Source organism: Sus scrofa, chromosome 8, assembly GCF_054392235.1.
Source record: "Sus scrofa isolate SSC_HxYL_T2T_F1_AM1 chromosome 8, Sscrofa_HxYL_maternal_Yorkshire_Landrace_v2.0, whole genome shotgun sequence".
Taxonomy (NCBI): domain Eukaryota; kingdom Metazoa; phylum Chordata; class Mammalia; order Artiodactyla; family Suidae; genus Sus; species Sus scrofa.
The window spans coordinates 131,919,321-131,940,054 of record NC_139390.1 but is presented as its reverse complement, the minus strand read 5'-3'; the positions used below and the strand labels follow the sequence as shown (position 1 = coordinate 131,940,054).

The 20,734-nt window shown below is 37.8% G+C and overlaps 1 protein-coding gene across 4 annotated transcripts in view; it reads left to right on the top strand.

Moving 5' to 3' along the window:
- SMARCAD1 (SWI/SNF-related, matrix-associated actin-dependent regulator of chromatin, subfamily a, containing DEAD/H box 1) overlaps nt 1–20,734 on the top strand; it is a 78,830-nt gene that overhangs the window by 8,589 nt on the left and 49,507 nt on the right. For all 4 annotated transcript variants that reach the window (XM_005666984.4, XM_005666985.4, XM_084973390.1 and 1 more), the window contains exons 3-4: nt 8,349–8,526; nt 17,109–17,280. In XM_005666984.4, the coding sequence (XP_005667041.1) occupies nt 8,349–8,526; nt 17,109–17,280 (350 nt within the window). The remainder of the gene's footprint in view (nt 1–8,348; nt 8,527–17,108; nt 17,281–20,734) is intronic.

Sequence of the window (20,734 nt, the reverse complement as noted above, 5' to 3'; positions counted from 1 at the left end):
CAGATCCTGCATTGCTGTGGCTGTGGTGTAGGCCGGCGGCTACAGCTCTGATTAGACCCCTAGCCTGGGAACCTGCATATGCTGTGGGAGTGGCCCTAGAAAAGGCAAAAAGACAAAAAAAAAAAAAAATTGTTCATACTTTAATTAAAAAACGTTTGCTAAAAAATGCTAGCCATTGTCTGAGCCTTCAGTGAATTGTCATTTTTTTGCTGGTAGAGGATCTTGCCTTGATGTTGATGGCTGATGACTGATTAGGATGGTGCTTGCTGAGAATTAAGGTTTTTAAAATAAGACAACGGGGAAGTTTGCCGCATCAAATGATTCTTCCTCTCAAAAATGGCTTCTCTGTAGCTTACGACGCTATTTGATAACATTTCAGCAGAACTTTCAAAATTGGAATCCATCCTCTCATCTGTCACTGCTTCATCAACTAAGTTTATGTAGTAGTCTAAATCCTTTGTTGTCATTTCAGCAGTCTTCACAGTATCCTCACTAGGAGTAGATTTCATCTCAGGAAACTCCTTTCTTTGCTCCTTCGTAAGTAGCAACTCCTCATCCCTTGAAGTTTTATCATGAGATTGCAGCACTTGAGTCCACATCTTCCAACTCCACTCCTAATTCTAGTTCTCTGTTGTTTCTGCCACGTCTGCAGTTCATTTTTCCATTGAAGTCTTGAACGCCTCAAAGTCATTCATTAGGATTGAGGTCATCTTCTTTCACACTCTTGTTAATGTTGGTATTTTGACCACTTCTAATGAATCATGAATGTTCTTAATGGCATCTAGAATGGTGAATCCTTTCCAGAAGGTTTTCAGTTGACTTTGCCCAAATCCATCGGAGGAATCACTATCTCTGGCAGCTTTAGCCTTATGAAAAATGAAAAATAAGAAAAGTATTTCTCAAATAATAGAGCTTGAAAGTCAAAAGTACTCCTTGATCCATGGGCTCAGAATGGATGCTGTGTTAGTAAGCATGCAGACAACATGAGTCTCATTGTACATCTCCATTAGAGCTCTCAAGTGACGAGGTGCATTGTCAGTGAGCAGCCGTATTTTGAAAGGAATCCTTTTCCAAGCAGTAGGTCTCAACAGGTTTGGGTTTAACATAGTAAATTAGAGTTCCCAGAGTTCCCTTGTGGCACAGCGTGTTAAGGATCCAACATTATCACTGCCGTCGCTTGGGTTGCTGCTGTGGCACAGGTTCTATCCTGGCCCAGAAACTTCCATATGCTGTGGGCGTGGCCATAAAAAATAAATTAAAAAATTCAGTAAACCATATTATGAACAGATGTGCTCTCATCCAGGCTTTGTTCCATTTATAGAGCACAGGCAGAGCAGATTTAGCATAGTTCTTTCTTAAGGGTCCTAGGATTTGGGGACTGATAAATTAGCATTGGCTTCAACTTCAAGTCACCCACCGCGTTAGCCCATAACGAGAGAGTCAGCCTGTCCTTTGAAGCCAGGCATTGACTTCTCCTTTCTAGCTATGGAAGTTCTCAAACACACACAATATCTACAAAGTCCAATAAAACAAGGTATGCTTGTATTATAGTTTTTGATTTGTTTTTGTTTTTTCTTCCTCTTCGAGCTGAAAGTTTAAAGCATTGGCACTTGTTGTTGTTTTTTTTTTTTTTTAATTTCCAAGTGATTGCAATTTTGCTTCAATGTTTTTATTAATATTTATTTATTTATTTGTTTGTTTTGCTTTTTAGGTCTGCACCCATGGCATATGGTGGTTCCCAGGCTAGGGGTCCAATCGGAGCTACAACTGCCAGCCTACACTACAGCCACTTGGAATCCTAGCCATGTCTGTGACCTACACCACAGTGATCTAGCTCATGGCAACGCTAGATCCTTAACCCACTGAGCAAGGCCAGAGATTGAACCCGCAAACTCATAGTTCCTAGTAGGATTCATTTCTGCTGCACCACAACAGGAACTTCCTCAATGTTTATTTCTAATTTCACTTGTAACCAGAGAATGTGATGTGTAGTATTTCTTTGGTGAATTTACTAAGATTTTATTTTTGGCCTGCTACACAATTGCTGTATAAGTTCCAAGAGTACTTGAAAAAGACATAGTCTAAGTATAGATTTAATTTATATGTCAAATAATGATGAGTTTCCTTATTTATATAATTTTTTTAAAAACTGGATCACAAATATGTCATAAAATCAATTTCTTAAGAGTTCCTGTCATAGCTCAGCTGTTAACAAACCCAACTAGCATCCATGAGGACGCAGGTTCAATCCCTGACCTCACTCAGTGGGTTAAGGCTCTGGCATTGCCGTGAGCTGTGGTATAGGTCACAGATGCAGCTTGGATCCCAAGTTGCTGTGTCTGTGGTGTAGGCCATTGGCTATAGTCCTGGTTTGACCCCTAGCCTGGGAACCTCCACATGCTGTCCGTGGGTGTGGCCCTAAAAGACAAAAAAAAAAAAAAAATAGGAATAGACTCTGGCGTGGCTCTGGCTGTGGTATAAGCTGGCAGCTGTAGCTCTGATTTTGACCCCAGCCTGGGAACTTCATATGCCATGGGTGAGGCCCTAAAAAGATAAAAAAAAAAAAAAGACCTCTGAGATTTAACAATTTGGCCTCGTCCAATGTTAATAACATGGCTTTCTTTTCCTTTACTTTTTTTTTCTATTTTAACCTTTTCTTTGTCTTAAACTTGAAATGTTTGTATTTTCTCATTTTATCTTAGAGTAATGTGTTAGAAACTACTCTTTAGTGTTGTACACAGTGTTTTCTTTGTCTTTTTGTGGAGCTTTTTTCTGAAGTAGTTTGATTTTTCTAAGATGCTAAAGATATTTTCCTATCTACTATGGCATTCAAATTAAAGACTGTCCAGATTTTATAATCTATTATTTTGGTAATAAATCTTTCAAAGGAGCAAGTATATGACATGTTTTACTAGGTATTCAAAGGAACTCACTGCCTTGAACTTCAGTTGCCATGTTAGGGAATTGAACCATGTAGAGCAATATAATTGGGACATAAAAAATGGCACACTTACATAAGTTCTCAGGACAGATACAAAGGTTTATGGGTTTTCATTATACTTTAGATCACCTTTATTTATGGATTATCTAATTGATTTAGACTCTTCTGTGTGAACTGAATCTCCCAGAAGTGATTTTTTTTGTTTTTTGAGTGGTCCTTAATCTTGGACCACTTATAAAGGTAGAATCAGAGGCAGGTTTAAATGCTTTTCTCATTTCATGGTAAACTTAGGAAAATAGGTAAAAGCATATTGGAAGGTTTTGGAGTATAAGATTGTCTCCTCTTTTGCATACCACTAAATGGGGAATTTCATTTGGAATTACTCCCTAGAACTTGGAATCTTCTTGCAGACAGCAGTGATGTAGGTTCCCATTGCTTTTGGTAATGAGAAAATATCATCTTCTATCTCTAAAACATAGGCTTTTTTATTGTTTTGATATGAAAGGACAGTCTGTTTTCCCGCATGTTCTTTTAACGTGTTGTTTATTCTTCTCATGGCAGTTATGACTCAGAACATAGCTACTATGTACATGGCTACCTAGCTCTTATTATTAGTTTCTTTAGGGCAAGTTGAGGTATAGCTTGCCTTTTTTTTTTTTTTTTTTTTTTTTTTTTTTCCTTTACTATCCCCTCACCTCCTGGTACAGTGCCTTAAATACAGAAGGCATTTACCAAATGTCAGAATTAAGTAATTGCTAATGTCTTTATAATTGTTTATACTTTTCACCATTCTTTGCGTCATTTTTATATTTTTCTTTTTGACTTCCTTTCTGTCTCCTCTGTGCTGTTGCTTAAATTGCTTGTTTGGGAGTTCCTGCTGTGGCGAAATGGGATCAGCAGAATCTTGGGAGCTCTGGGACATAGGTTCAATCCCCCATCTGGCACGGTGGATTAGGGAATGCAGCATTGCCACCGGTTTAGTATCAAAGAATATTGACAGTAATGTAGAAAGGCTATGAAAATATTCCCACATTCCCTAATTATGTAACTGTGGTGAGCCACGATTTTCTTCATAAACCTAAACAAAAATAGTGTGCTACAATAGATGAATTGCACAGTTAAGAGAATCTGGCAGTTTCTGTTAAACCAGAGATTTTCACAGATGTAAAACAGTGCCACTCTTTTCACTGAATTTGAGAGTATAAAGAGCGAAGGAGATAGTTTTCGTAAAACTATATTATTTATGTTAATGTGTAAATAGTTTGTTTAATAAATGTTTAAAATTTTCCTTAGTTTCTATTTTCTAATTTGGTAAATATCATAGATAAAACCAGCATAAGCAAAAACTCTTTTGGGTCCTCATTTTTTAGGAATGAAAGAGGTCCTGAGTTTGAAAAATGCTATTATATTATAACCTTCCCCCGTATTATCAAACCACTTCCTCTTTTAGTCACTTGCCATTCAGGCTATTGAGGATGCTGTTTGGTTCAGTGCAGTATAAATGTTTAATGCATATATTTTGATGGTATGTCGTACATATCCAATAAAAGCACTAGGTAATTAAGTACATGAAGGAGAGTAAGCCTGACTTCCTTTATTTTTTTTCTGTCTTGTTGACTATGCATATTAAACATGAGTTTTAAAAATTGGTGTGTCCTCACCATATGTTTTGTACTGTAATCTGTATATGATAAGGGGGAAAAAATCAAAGAAAAATGAATATATAATCAAGTTTAGAAAACTCTAGTTCTCTTAAGAATTTTGAGGCCCTCCCCCACCAAACAGTAAGACATTTAAGTGATCAGTTTGGAAAAAATTATTCATCATTTTGATTAAAGAGGCTTTTTTAAAAAGTGTCAACAGTCCAAATCATTATGGAATGGCCTTATAGGAAAGCAGAACACTATTGTTAAATTGTTCAAGTGATAGGCATTATGTTTAGGTCAAATTTTTGATACAGTAAACATCTGAATTTTTAGTTTTATGTGTTACTTGTGGTATATCAGGAACACTATGTAAAAGCAGAGTTGATAGTACTTTTATCCTTATTTTACATTAAGTGGACTATAATTTTATTACATTGCATAACCGAATTTGTAAACATCTCCATATATATGACAATTAACATAGCTGTAATTAGTTCTAAAGCAAAGTTTTTCACTCAAGGCATACTCAACACTTATAAAATTATTCTTTTGGAACACTTTTGTGATTTGCTCTTCGATAATGTTGCGAAGACTTCATTACAGGATGTAAAAAGATGTTTTTTTTTAGTGTCTTCCAGGCAATTGATTATGTAAGCCTTGGTTAATGTTATTTACAGATATGCCTCACGAGCCTTATAATAATGATTGCTATTGTTTTGGGACAGTTAATGGAGGGAGACCAAGAGTTTTAGGATGTTAGGGTTTAGACTTTTGGGCTTGGATTTTAGATCTGCTAGTTTGTCCTATATGACTTTGGACAAGTTGCTTTCTCTAAACCTTATTTTATAAGATGGTGATCTAGGAGTTCCTGTTGTGAATCCGACAAGGAGCCATGAGGTTTTGGGTTCGATCCCTGGCCTCACTCAGTGGGTTAAGGATCCGGCATTACTGTGAGCTGTAGTGTAGGTTGCAGAAGAGGCTTGGATCTGGCATTGCTGTGGCTCTGGCTTTGTCCAGAGGCTACAGCTCCTATTAGACCCCTAGCCTGGGAAGCTCCATATGCCTTGGGCGTGGCCCTAAAAAGACAAAAGACCAAAAAAAAAAGAAAAAATTAGTGATAAAATGGGCTCTCAGGGTTATTGTCAGTGTTAAAAATGTTTGGGTTTCCCTTAAGGACTTTCTTGATGCTGAACAATAGTTAATGGTAGCTCTTAGTTTTGTTTGTTTGTTTGTTATCTTTTTAGGGCCTCACCCACGGCGTATGGAAGTTCCCAGGCTGGGGGTCAAATCAGACCTATAGCTGCTTGCCTACACCACAGCCACAGCAACACCAGACTATTAACCCATTGAGTGAGGCCAGGGAACAAACCCACATCCCCGTGGAAATTAGTCAGGTTCATTACTGCTGAGCCACAACGGGAACTCCTAGCTATTGTTTTTTAAATCAGCACCTTTGAACTAAAGATTCATGGTCATTGCTTTTTAAAATACACAACTGGTTCTCTTATCTGTAAATTCCCTCATCTATAGATTCAACCACCTATGATGGAAAAGATTGAGAAAAAAATAAATTCCAGGAAGTTCCAAATAGAAAAACTTGAATTTGTCACAGCTGCATTACTTACATAACTTTCTCATTTTTTTTTAACATATATCCTGTGTTTTCATATCTTCTTTTTCTATTTTCTGTTTTTTTGGTGTCTGCCTTTAATTTGGATATTTTCCACAGGTTTCTTTTTTTTTTTTTTTTTTTTTTTTGTCTTTTTTGCTATTTCTTTGGGCCGCTCCCGCGGTATATGGAGGTTCCCAGGCTAGGGGTCTATTGGAGCTGTAGCCCAGGGCCTACGCCAGAGCCACAGCAACGCCAGATCCGAGCCACATCTGCAACCTACACCACAGCTCACGGCAACGCTGGATCGTTAACCCACTGAGCAAGGGCAGGGACCGAACCCGCAACCTCATGGTTCCTAGTCGGATTCGTTAACCACTGCGCCACGACAGGAACTCCAACTTTCTCATTTGTATTTACAACTGTTTACCTAGAATTTTCTTGTATTAGGTATTATAAGTAATCTAGCTGTGTGTATAGGTTATATGCGAGTACAGGGCCATTTTATATAAAGGTCTTGAACATCTGCCAATTTTGTTATTGGGCAGGGGGCGGAGGGAAGCAGGAAGGTCCTGGAACCTATCCTTCCAAACTCCACAGTTACTAAGTAACAACTCACTAAACTAAGGCATTGACTACTTCTACTTTAATATGAATTCCTTAAATCTGTTTTCTCTTCAAATGTATAAGGTAGAATAATCTTGTAATTCAACCCTTGGAGAGAGGAGACCTTGGTAGAATATACTCACTTGGTTTGGATAGACATATAGTGTCAACTTTATTCGTTCTATAGGTCTGCCATAACAAAATACCACTAACTGGGTGGCTCAAACAGCAGACATTTATTTTCCCCCATATCTGGAGTCTAGAAATCCAAGATCAGGGTGATGGCAGGCTTGGTTTCATCTAAGGCCTTTCTCCCTGGCTTGCAGGTGGCCATCTTCTCACTGTATGCTCACTTCGCCTTTCCTCCACGCATGTACATCTTTGGTATTTTTCTCTTAGAAGGACATAGGTCATATTGGATTAGATCACTGACCTAACTTAGTCACCTCTGTGAAGGATTTTTTTCTAAACATTTTACATTCTGAGGCACTGGGAGTTAGAACTTAAACATAGGGATTTTGGAGGGTACCCAGTTTGGCTCTTAATGCTAACATTTGCAAAAAAGCTAATGTTTGTTGGTACTGGCTAGTGCTAATTACTGAACTAAGTACTTAATATATATCATCTGATTTTATGTACACATTAGCCCTGTGATTATTAACATCTCTGTTTCACAAGTGAGGACACTGAGACTTAGACTAAGTGACTTGGCTAAGAGAAGGGATGGAAATTCAAGTGTTTTGGGCTGTGGTGTGCCCATGTTTTCTTAGCCAAAACCTGGATACTAGGAAACAAAAGCATAGAGAGAAAAGGGTTAAAATATAAAATACAGGAGTTCCCACTGTAATGTAGTGGGTTAAGAATATGATTGCAGAATCTCAATTCTCTGCAGAAGCATGGGTTTGATACCCAACCCAGTGTAGTGGGTTAAAGGGTGTGGTATTGCTGCAGCTGTGGAGCTGTGGTATAGATTGAAGCTGCAGCTCAGATTCATTCCCTGACCCAGGAACTTCCATGTGCCAAGGGTGTGGCCATAAAACTAAAAAATTTTAAATATATTTACATGTAAAATACAAACGTCTGTTCTGTGCACTAAAAGTGCACTAAGGTCTAAGTAACCAGTGAACTGAAAAATCATTTAATGTCAATCCTGGAGGACTATTAATTTTTTCTTTCTTTATTTTATTTTTCTTTATTTTTTTAAATTTTTTTACGGCCAAACCTGTGGCACGTGAAAGTTCCCAGGTTAGGGGTCGAATCAGAGCCACAGCTGCTGCCCTACACAGCCACAGCAACGCCAGATCCTTAACCCACTGATTGAGGCCCGGGATCAAACCCACATCCTCATGGATACTAGTTAAGTTTGTAACCCGCAAAGCCACAGGGGGAAATCCTAATTTTTTCTTTAAAAAGTGGGAGGAATTTTTGGTTTTAGGGTGTAAACAGCGAATGAAGCTGAAAAATTTTAGCACATCATTGTAATTATCAAAAACATTTGTTTTATTTTCAAATTACTCAAAATGCATTTCCCCCTTTTTTTTTGCAGAAGATTCTAGTGTTCCTGAAATGCCAGAAAATGAAAGAAAAGCAGGTATATCATATTTCAAGAATCAAAGAGGAATACAGTATATTGATTTATCTTCTGATAGTGAAGATATTATTTCTCCAAATTGTTCCAGTACAGTTCAAGAGAAAAAATTCAACAAAGACACAGTAATTATAGTGTAAGTAACTTAACAGATTCATTGTATTTGCATGTGTAAGATGTTTCTTGAGAAAAAAAAATTACTTTAAATTGAAAATTTTTGATGACTCCCCCCCTTTTTGCACCTTGGTTATTTTTTCTGACTGTATCTTGGTTATTTTTCTCTAACCGGTTATTTTTTAACTGGCTATGTTAAAATTTCTAACTGGTTATTTTAAAAATAGCTTGGTTATTTTTCTCTAAGATGTGGAGAGGTACTCTGTGTTTGTGTGTGAGTTTCCGGATAACTGATTTTCAGTAAAATGTTTAGTGAGAGCAGATACTTAGTTTTTAGTCCTCCATAGATAAGAAAATCATTTTACCAAGTGTCTTTGAACATCCATAACTACATTATGATTTATTCTTGAGTCCTAGAGTCAAATCATTTTAAAGTTTTTGGAATACATGCTATGGGCTAGCACAGAGCTTGTATTATAGTTAGGTAGAAAGATTAAAAATTAAAAATATGGTATGTCAGGAGTTTTCTTGTGATGCAGCACGTTAGGGATCCGATGTTGTGTCCCTGATGTCGCACGGGTTCAGTCCATAGCTTGGAAACTTCCACATGCCATGGGCAAGGCCAAAAAACCAAAACAAGCAAAATGCAGTATGTCAGATAATAAACATTATGGACAAAAGGGAAGGGAACTACAGAGTTTGAGGTCAGGATAAGGGCATGGTTTCTAAAGAGCGTGGTTGGCAAAGGTTCCGGTGAGATGATGATGCTTGAGCAAAGGTGGGAGAAAGTAGGAAAGAACCATGTGGATATAGTGGAAGGGACATTGGAAATAGTTTTATTTAATGACCCTGAAGTGGTATTATGCCTACTGTTTTTGAGGAAAGTGGCAGCGGTGGGGGCTAAGGATGCAGAGTGAAGGACATGAGGTCACAAGATGAGGGATAAAGTAAAGAAAGGGATTTTCACGTTAAGCCCATAGGCTGTTTGGCTTTTATTCTGAATGAGATGGGAAGCTAATAGAGTATATAGAGCAGAGAAGTAAAATGATCTGACTTATGTGTTTAAAATCTTTGAGACTGTAGGGGAGTAGTAGTAGAAGCATGAAAACTGTTGTATTAACCGAGGCAAAAATGTTGGAAGCTTAGACCACCATGCTAAGAGTGATAAGAAGTGGTTAGACTCTGGGCATACTCTGGAAGTGAAACAGAGAGGATTTATTGATGGACTTCAAATGAAATGGGAGAGAAAGGAGTCAATGATGATCCTAAAATATTGGCCTGAGCAACTGGAAAGATGGAGTTAACACTAGTGGAGATAAGGAATATCAACTAGAGTGTGGTGGTGGGGGAGTGCCTTGTGAGGAAAGATCAGCAGTTCAGTCTTGGACATGCTGTGATTGAGAAGACTCTTAGACATCTAAACGGACGTGTCAGGTGGGCAATTGGATTTGTGACATTTGGGTTCTGGAGAGAAGGCTGGGTTCTATATCTAAATTTGTGAGTTGTGGGAATGTAGATAGATAAAGGCACATGATTAGATGAAATCACTAAGAGACACTAATACAGCTAGAAGAGAGAAAATCTCTTGGTTGAAGGACTTAGGCCAAGGGAACTCTGGATTTGGGGAAAGGGAGATGAGAAGGAACTTGTAGAAGGTTCTAAAAAAGAGCAATTATTGAGGTAAGAGAAAAGTCAAAAATGTTGTGTGATCAGAATCTAAGTGAAAGAAGTGTTACAGAAGACGGAAGGGCTCAAGACCGTCCACTGCTAAGATGAGGATTTCCTCTTAAAATGTGCACAAGCCCTGATGAACATGCCTTTATCCTGAGCTTCACTTTGAAGTAACAAAAAATAGTGAAGATCCTGTGTGGTAAATCCTAAGGATAACTGACGTATTAGCACTCCATTTTTTTTTTTTTTTTTTTAGGGGCACACTCAACAGCATATGGAAGTTCCCAGGCTAGGGGTCGAATCCGAGCTACGCCACAGCCATAGCATCATGGGATCCAGTCCTCCTCTGCAGCTTACACCACAGCTGATGGCAATGCTGGAGCCTTAACCCACTGAGCGAGACCAGGGATCAAACCCACATCCTCATGGAGACTAGTTGGGTTCTTAATCTGCGGAGCCGCAATGGGAACTCCTTTACTTTTTATTTTGAAAATAAATTTAAACTTACAGAAAAGTTGGAAGAATGGTCAATTTCCACAATCCTTTTAAAAAGATTCTGAGTTCCTATTGTGGCTCAGTGGGTTAAAGACCTGATGATGTCTCTATGGGGATGCAAGTTCAATCCCTGACCTCACTCAGTTGGTTAAAGATCAACCACTGAAGCAGGCTGTGGCGTAGACTTGAAGATGCAGCCCAGATCCACTGTTGCTGTGGCTGTGGTGTAGGCCACAGCTGCAGCTCCAGTTCAGCTCATGGCTTGGGAACTATCACATGCCATAGGAATAGCCATAAAAAAAAAAAAAAAATTTTAATAGAATAAAAAGATTCACCCATTGTTAACATCTCCCCACATTTGCTTGCACCATCTTCATAAAATAATAGTAAGAGTTATTACTGAGACCTTTGCCTGTATTGATTTCACATTCATATCTTAAAAACAAGGTCATTCTCTTATATAACAGAAAAAAAGCATTTAAAATTCAGAAATACCAATTAACATTGGTACAATACTATTATGTAATATATTTAGTCCATGTTTAAATTTTACCAGTTATCCTGGTAATTTTCCTTACAGTAGGGCTACTCAGAGTACCAGTTTGTCAATAAGGAATATGCCCCTTAGAATATAAATCACTGTACTCATTCCTTTACCAAGAAAGTCTAGTAATGGGAAAAAAAATCAGCTGAACTGAGCAATGTGCTTATTAGTAAAGTAGTTGTTATTTCTTCTGTTTTTTTATTTTCTCTTTTTCCCTTTTTTTCTTTTGTTTTTTGTTTTTTTAGGGTCACTCCCATGGCATATGAAGATCCCAGGCTAGGGGTCGAATAGGAGCTCTAGCTGCCCGCCTGCACCACAGCCACAGCAATGCCACATTCAACGCATGTCTGCGACCTGCACCACAGCTTATAGCAATACCAGATCCTTAACCCATGGAGCAAGGCCAGGGATCGAACCTGCATCCTCGTGAATACTTGTTGCGTTTGTTAACACTGAGCCACCATGGGAACTCCATATTTCGTCTGGTTTAAAACTAAGTTCCTCACCTGTTATGGACAGCTAACACTTCAATTTTGAGAACTAGCAATCAGTCCATAGACCATATTTTGAGTAGTACTTTTTAGCAGAGTCTTCTCCAACATCATACATTGGATTTATAGTCTATGTGTCTTTAATCTTATTTAATCTGAAAGTTTCTCTAAAAGCTCATGATGTTGGCCTTTGAAGGTAGCAGGTCAGTTTTGTTTAGGATGTCTCAATTTCTACACCCCTGATGTTTCTTCATGATGAAATTTAGGTTAAGGTTCAGGAACTACATAAATGATTTTCTGTCCGTGGTGTGTCACGTTAGGAGGTACACTGATCATCACTTTGTCTCATTATTGGTGGAGTGTGCTTTAACCACTCGGAAACCTGAGATTTTTCTCCTGTAAGTAAAGTTAACCATTTTCCTCTTTGTAATGACTAAGTAATCTCTGGCAAGAAACTTTTAAGACTAAGGCTCCTCTTCCTTAGCCGACTTCTCTTCTATAGTTGTAGCATCTGTTAATGATTCTTGATTGAATCAGTCACTACAGTGGTAGCTGTGAAATGTAGTATGTCTGACTAGCATTCTGGAATTTATACTTTCATTATTTGGTATTATACTATAGATAGTTTTCTCATTTCTCCTCATTTATTCATTTGTTTATATATTTACTACAGTAATATGAAAATGGAATTTTAGGTGTTTTTTGCTCAATAGATTATAATCCATTACTATTATTACTAATTTCAGTACTAAAATTGCTCGATTTTGGCAGGCGAGGGCCCCTCTAAGTAGACTCTGGTTTTGAGAGATTCCTACTATTTTTTGAGACTTTCCTTCCTGGCATGAGATGTTCTAGACTGGTTCTTTCCCTACTCCAGGCCTGAAATCAGAATTAGCCATTTCTCCAAGTGGCATTGGTTTCTTTTAAAGGGAATGGTATTTGGAAATCTGGAGACTAGGTATGTTTTTTCTTTGTTCTTGGGTGAAGCAGGGGATTATTTCATTGCCCTTTCAGCAAGAATGGGGTAAGATATATGAGAGGGAGAATGGTAGGGTTTTATGTTTTTTTAGTTTTTATTAAAAGTAATATTTTATGTAATATGTCATGAGTTTATAATGATGTATTCTATTGTACCACTCTTTCTTGCCTCCTGTATTTCCTTTTCTAACAGCAAGAACTCTGCTTCCACCACTATCATTGTGTTTGCTGATTTGCTCAGTCATCCAGTGTATATAATAGTTTCAGAATTGCTGTAATCATAGCACCTGACCATTAAGCCCACTAAGAGTTCAAAACTTATATAGATAAGTTTCATATTTTCTTTAGATGAGGGTAAATGGTTAAAGTACTTGGATTATTTACTCGAAGTTTTCTTTGTTATTCACTTGAAATATAATTCAGTTCATTAATTTCTGTTTGTATTCCTTTTAGGGTTTTTTCCTTACCTCTTTTTTTAAAAAATTTACTTTTTTTTTCTTTTTTTCTTTTCTTTTTAAAGTTGCACCTGTGGCATATGGAGATTCCCAGGCTAGGGGTTGAATCAGAACTGTAGCTGCTGGCCTATACCACAGCCACAGCAACTCAGGATCTGAGTGGCGTCTGTAACCTACACCACAGCTCACAGCTGCGTCAGATCCTTAACCCGTTGAGCCAGGCCAGAGGTCGAACCTGTGTCCTCATGGATGTTAGTCAGATTTGTTAACCACTGAGCCATGACGGGCACTCCAAAAAAATTTTACTTTCAAATATTTAAAATACTAACATGGTTCCTAAAATCAAAACTCTACATAGAATGTGCTTAGAGAAGTGTTAACTTCCTGTCCCTTCTCCTTCCAACCTTTCCCTCCTCCCACCTCAGAACGAACTGGTTTGGTTAGTTTCTAGTCATACTTTTTCTTTCATATATCTTTTTTTCTTGTTTCTTACACTAGAACTCTATCTTGTGCCTATATACACATGTAACATTATTCTTTATTTTATTCTCTTAGCAGTATATATATCCTGGAAATCATGTCAGTTTATAAAAATTCTTAATTCTTTTTCACAGTTCCACAGTACTGTATTTTGTACGTATTCCATAGTTACAGTCAGTACCCATGCATGGGCTTTTTTGGTCATCAAGGTTTCTTAACCTTGACACTATTGACATTTTGGACCAGGTCGGTCTTTGTTGTGAGGGGCTGCCTGTATGTTGTAGGATGTTTAGCAGAGTCCCTGTCCTCTACCAACTGGATGCTAGTAGCATCTCCCTAGTCAAGACAGTCAAAAATGTCTCCAGACATTGCCAGATGTCTTCTGTGGGCAAAATTGCCCTACCCTTTGATAACCACTGATATTAATAATAGAAACTCTGGCAGTTGATGAAGCATTAATAGACAGGAAGGAGCTGAAGATAGACTCCTACGTAATACTAGCAGTTCAAGAAGGTGAAAACAGGAAGAAAGCCTATTGAGATTAAGAACAGTCTCAGAGGTAAAGGGAAACTCAGAGGTAATAATGCCACAGAACCATGGAGTGAGGGTCAGGATGGGGCCAGATTTTCAGTGAGCGGCAGAATATGGGACCATAGAAATTTTGTTTTGTTGTGTTGTGTTTTTTAAATCACATTTGATGTTTTAGAGGATGTTATTGCCCATAAAAAAAACAGTTTCACTGAGGTGTTGGAGCAGAAGGTGTATAACATTAAGTTGAGAACTATATAAGAAATGTGAAAATAGAAAATCAGTCTTAGAAAATTTGTGAAGGAAAGGAGTTCCCGTCGTGGCGCAGTGGTTAACGAATCCGACTAGGAACCATGAGGTTGCGGGTTCGGTCCCTGCCCTTGCTCAGTGGGTTAAGGATCCGGCGTTGCCGTGAGCTGTGGTGTAGGTTGCAGACGCGGCTCGGATCCCGCGTTGCTGTGGCTCTGGCGTAGGCCGGTGGCTACAGCTCTGATTGGACCCCTAGCCTGGGAACCTCCATATGCCGCGGGAGCGGCCCAAGAAATAGCAACAACAACAAAAGACAAAAAGACCAAAAAAAAAGAAAAAGAAAAAAGAAAATTTGTGAAGGAAAGGAGAATTTGCTTATTTCCCTGCTGTGTCCACAATGCCTAGGACTCCTGGCACATTGATTGAAATGCAGTCTTGAGCACATCACAGGCTTGGGAAGAAGAGCTTAAGGAGAGAGAAAAGAACTCAGGAGAAAAAAGCAGGGCCCTATAGGAAGTAAAAGGACTTCAGTGGAAGGGAATAGCTTGATCTGAGACCCAATAAAAGAACACAGAGTTGTCATTCTTGTTCTTGTAGATTTTTTTTTCTGTTATTTTTAAAGCTGCAGTCATGCAAGAAAACTAAATAATGAACACATATATACACCACAGACATTTAACAATTGTTACTGTTTTCCTGTTTCATTGTTTTATTCATTATTATTACATAAGCTAAAATATTTTAAAGTACATTATGGATATTCCAACATTTCTCCCCATAATACTTGGCTGTACAATCCCCCTTACTTACAAATACTGTTATCAGTGAACAGTTCTCTACCTCATTTGATTCCCAGTTTATATTCAGATTTCATGGGTTTGGAGCTGGTTTTTTTTAAACCAGGCTCCAAACTGGAGTGGGATGTCATTACTCTTGACTATTTTTTGATCTTAAAATAGTTCACTCCCCTCCTCTCCTCTTTTTTAAGGATTTTAACTTACAAAAGAGATCAAGTCTTTTTGAGAAAATAGACTTGTCTGATTGTTTCTTCATGATAGTATTGAATTCTTTTTTCTCTTGTTCGTATTTCCTGTGAATTGGACATCAAGACATAATAAGATTCATTGTCAGTGTGAAGACTTACTACATCAAGAGGCAAAAGAGTTTGTTCCATGGAATGGTGATGAATCTGACCTCTAGATTATGGCTGTTATGGTCAGAGGAATAAGGACCTTTAAAGTGGTTATCTAGCACAGGAATTATAAAAGGATTCCAATCTGAATGCTTTAATTTCTCAGTGAACTAAGAGGCAGAATCACATAAGGAGGATGAATGTAGTGAGGCTAAGTGAAAATTTAGAGTTGAGTACATCAGGAACGAGAAGTCCAGATGTAACGGAATGGGGCACACATATAATTGTCTTCAAATATTGAAGGACAGACATGGTGTCAAAAGGAAAGATTTATTTTACCTTGCTACTTTAGAGCAATTTTTCAGAGCAAGGTTCAAGAGTCGACCTAGAAGTTTGTGAAAATACGTATTTCTGGTCCTTCAGAATCTGTTTTTAAATGTTTTCAGGGGATTCTTAGGCATAACTGCTGCCCTAACAAGTACAACTGAACTAACATGAAAAGGTATAGAGAAGTTCCTAAAATACAGGTCTTGGGTATGTGTCTCAGAGTTGTTCAAAAATAGAATTAGGTGCATGGCAAAGTCTACATTTATTGGCACTGGGAATATACTTAAATATTTCTTTCTGTGATACTAATAAGTTCTTGTTTGTTATATTTCTGCTTACTGAATTTCAAAATAAGGTTGTTGTTTGTTTGGAAGATATGTAAGTGAAAATTGGCCCACAATATCTTTTATATAGGATAAACTGAAATGGAATAATAAAGTTGGTTGTTGGATAAAGCTTTGTATAAAATAAATGTTCCCTGTCTACTGAAGAAATGATTTTTGGAGGTTTTTTTGGTTTTGTTTTTGCTTTTTAGGGCTGCACTCAGGGTATAAGGAGGTTCCTAGGCTAGGGGTTGAATCGGAGCTACAGCTGCCAGCTTACACCACAGCCATGTAGGATCCGTGCCTTGACTGTGACCTACACCACAGCTCATGGCAACCCCAGATCCTCAACCCACCCAGCAAGGCCAGGAATCAAACCCGCAACCTCATGGTTCCTAGTCAGATTCGTTTCCACTGTGCCACAATGGGAACTCCTGAAGAAATGTTTTGTTCCTGGTAGACATGCTAATATTGAATGGGACCATTCCAGTTTTAACACTTAAGATTCTGATCACCTAAGTAGGCTGTGAAAATCCTTTTAACTTTCTATTAATGTATGCTTCATAATTTCTCAAGAGCAGCATGACAACACCTGTTTTTAGGCAGGGTACAGGTGATAAAATAGGTAAAAGAAGGTGAGTGTGCAGTGAGTATGGATCTTAACAAAATAAGTTCAAGTTTTTGTTCTTTTCTGTCTCAGCCCAGATAATTTGAGATCTTTTCAAAGTATGCTTACTTTGGGAATGAGATTTATATACACAGTTGTACCGAAATAAAAAAGGTATTTTAATCTTCGAAGGTATGTGTTGCATTTATCATTGAAAAAACTGCAGATATACTGTATTTTATATATACCTATATATAATTATAATGACATAACATTGTCATACATTAAAATACTGTTGTTTTTTTTCTTTGAAAATATTTTTAGTTCTGAGCCATCTGAAGATGAAGAGTCCCAAGGCCTTCCTACCGTGGCAGGTAGAAATAATAATGATCTGTCAGAATTGGAAGACCTTTCGGAATTGGAAGACCTTAAAGATGCTAAACTTCAGACCTTGAAGGAACTTTTTCCACAAAGAAGTGACAGTGATTTGCTTAAGGTTATACCCCTTTATAGTAATTGCTGACTATAGCCGTAATGATGATTAAAATGTCTCTTGCATCAGTGCTGTATTTAGGGAATAGTCATTTTTCTAGAGATATCTTATGTTTGAAGATAATTATGAACTTTTATGTAATAATAAAGGCAAATACCAGAAATTTACTTATTGAATCCTAACTTATAGCAGGTGAGGTTTATTCACCTATAAATAATATAATAATTTGAGTTCTCTCAATATTTTACATAGGTTGTGAATTTTTATGTGCTTGAGTAGTTCTGAAATAGGACAACCCTCCTCTCCCCATCTCCCACTAGAAACTCATAAATGTCAGAAGGCTTTTTTTTGGTCTTGTTTTCCCCATAATGACAGGGGTTGCTGTTGACAGTGTGCTCTGACCAGTAATGCTTAACACCCTATAATACTGAGGACAGTCCTGCATAACAAAAGAATTGTCCTGCCATAACATCCTTTATGAGAAATATTGATTGAACTATAGAAAAAAAATAAGTAGCTATAGTTGGACTGTTACAGGTATCTATCTCTTATTATAAGAGCGAAGAAAAATAGATCAATTAAGTTTTAGAGAATGAATATCTCTGTGTAGAGATTACTGAATAGATTATCCCTAGCCTTGCCATTTAGTAGTTGAGTGATCTTAGGGGAATCATTTGATTGCAGGCTCGTGGTTTTTACCTTTGTATTTGTCATCACCACCACTGACCCCAGATCCCCTCCCCCGATCTGAGGCATGGGAGGCACCACATCTGCATGGGCTAGGCAGGTAATTTTGAAGTGGTGGCGCTGGGGCATACCCTTTCTAAAAGGGGTAGCTAGCTTACCCTTAGCTTTAGTAGGATATGATCCTGTGTTATCAGTGACAGCTTTTTTTTTTTTTTCAAGTAATTCAGATTTTCAAAAAAAGTGAAAAGGTTTGGTTTTTATCTGGTTTTGATCAGTTTAACAGCTTTGTTGAGATATAATTTAAATGCCATAAAGATCACCTTTTAAAAGTGTATAATTTATTAGGTTTTAGTATATTTACAGAGTTGTACAACCATCACCATAATCTAATTTTAGAACATTTTTATCATTCCTAAAAGAAAACTCGTACCTATTAGCAGTCACTCCCCATTTGCCTCTCCCAGCCCTAGGCAACTGATAATCTCCCCTGTACTGGAAATTTCATATAAGTGGCATCATATAATAATATGTTGTGATCTTTTGTCACTGACTTCTTTCACTTAGTATAAGGTTTTGAGGTTCAACCATATTATTTCAGGACATCATTCCTTTCTATGGTAACTATAAGAAAGATAAAACCAAAAATACTGTTCAGGTCAAACAACGCATGTCTGAACTGAAAGTGGTCTTGGGCCTGCTAGTTTGAACTCTTAAGTGTGGATTATATTATCCCTATTATTCCTGGTATATTTAATATGAATCTTTTTTTTTTTTTTTTTTTTTTTGTCTTTTTAGGGTGGCACCCGTGGCATATGGAGGTTCCCAGGCTAGGGGTCCAATTGGAGCTGCAGCCTCTGGCCTATACTACAGCCCAGGCTAGGGGTCCAATTGGAGCTGCAGCCTCTGGCCTATACTACAGCCACAGCAACGCAGGATCCGAGCCATGTCTATGACTCACACCACAGCTCACGGCAGCACCGGATCCTTAACCCCCTGAGCGAGACCAGGAATCGAACCCACATCCTCATGGATGCTAGTCCAGTTCATTAACCGCTGAGCCACAATGGGAACTCCCTCCCAAATCATTTTGATACCTTCTTACTGCTATCTAAATGAAACTTTAATGGCCTGTTTGGTTTACATTTCCCCCTGCTAGTAGTGTTACTTGCCTCCTAATGGGATTTTATTTTTTTAGAAAAGAGAAGAATGTAGCCACTAGCAGAAACATTTGCAGAGTGTTGGAAAGAGCTTTCAGTTGAATAAATATGATGGGAGTATTAAAATTTTCAACATAAATCTCAGTTTAAAAATACTTTAGCTCTGGAGTTCCTATCGTGGCTCAGTGGTTGGCAAATCCAACTGGGGACCATGAGGTTGCGGGTTCTATCCCTGGCCTTGCTCAGTGGGTTAAGGATCTGAAGTTGCCATGAGCTGTGGTGTAGGTCGCAAACATGGCTCGGATCCTGTGTTGCTGTGACTGTGGCATAGGCCAGCGGCTACAGCTCCAATTGGACCCCTAGCCTGGGAACCTCCATATGCCGTGGGAGCAGCCCTAGAAAAGGCAAAAGACAAAATAAATAAATAAATAAATAAAAAATAAAAATACTTTAGCTCAACTGCCAGTCTTTCATGTAGTTCAAAGGAATTTATATCCTGTAGAAATATTTATCTCTAATTTTAAAATTACAATGGGAAAATAGGATTGATACATAAACTTTGTATATATATTTCATTAGTATCTGAAATTTATGGAATGTTTGGCATATCACTTGCTCCAAAACAGCATTCTCTTAAAGTAATCTGGATTTCAAGTAATCTCTCATTATTTAAAATGGAAATTTAGTACCAAGCCTGATGAGAATATGCTTTGGCTGTTTTGAAAATGAAGAGGGGCTTACAGGATATCTGAGGGTCCAACATGATGAAAACTATATAGAAAACCTGTATAGGAAAGATAGAAAAGAGCATCTCAGTTTCTTCCGAAATCCAAAATGTTACAGAATGGTATAAAAATAGTATATTGAAACTATTAATTAAGTAAGCCATGTATTAATATGTTCTTGAACAAATTCAAGCACTTCAGAAATACAACAAGGAGTTCCTGTTGTGGCTCAGTGGGTTAAGAACCTGACCAGTATGCATAAGGACGTGGGTTTGATCCCTGGCCTTGCTCAGTGGGTTAAGGGTCCACTGTCAAGCCAAAGTGTAGGTCACAGATGCAGCTTGGATCCTGAGTTTCTGTGGCTGTGGTGTAGGCCTGCAGCTGTAGCTCTGAATCAACCCCTAACTTGGGAACTTCTATATGCTGCAGGTGTGGCCATTAAAAAAAGAAAGAAAGAAAGAAAAGGAGCAAAATTTGAGTCCTTTATCCTATTCAAGAAATATTAGATATAAAGAAATTATTCCAGAATTATGGTTTACTTTAAATGTCTATCCCTGTCTGTCTCCCTCTATCTTCCTTCCTTCCTTCTTCCCTCTCTCTTTCTCTCTCTCTCTCCCTCTCCCTCTCCCCCTACTCCCAGCCTCCCTTCTAAACACACCACACGCAGTTTCTGGACTCACTCATAAGTAGGAATTTTTTTTAATTTAGTATACAGCTTTGCAATTAAAATAACAAAAACATTGAAGATGCTGTTTATTTTTGACTACATTTTACATTTTCTTTTAAAATGGTGATAAGTAAATCCAGTATGTTTTAAGATATGGATTATTTATCATAGGACTCAATGAACTTATACTATTATATATATATTTCTTCACTTTTTGTATG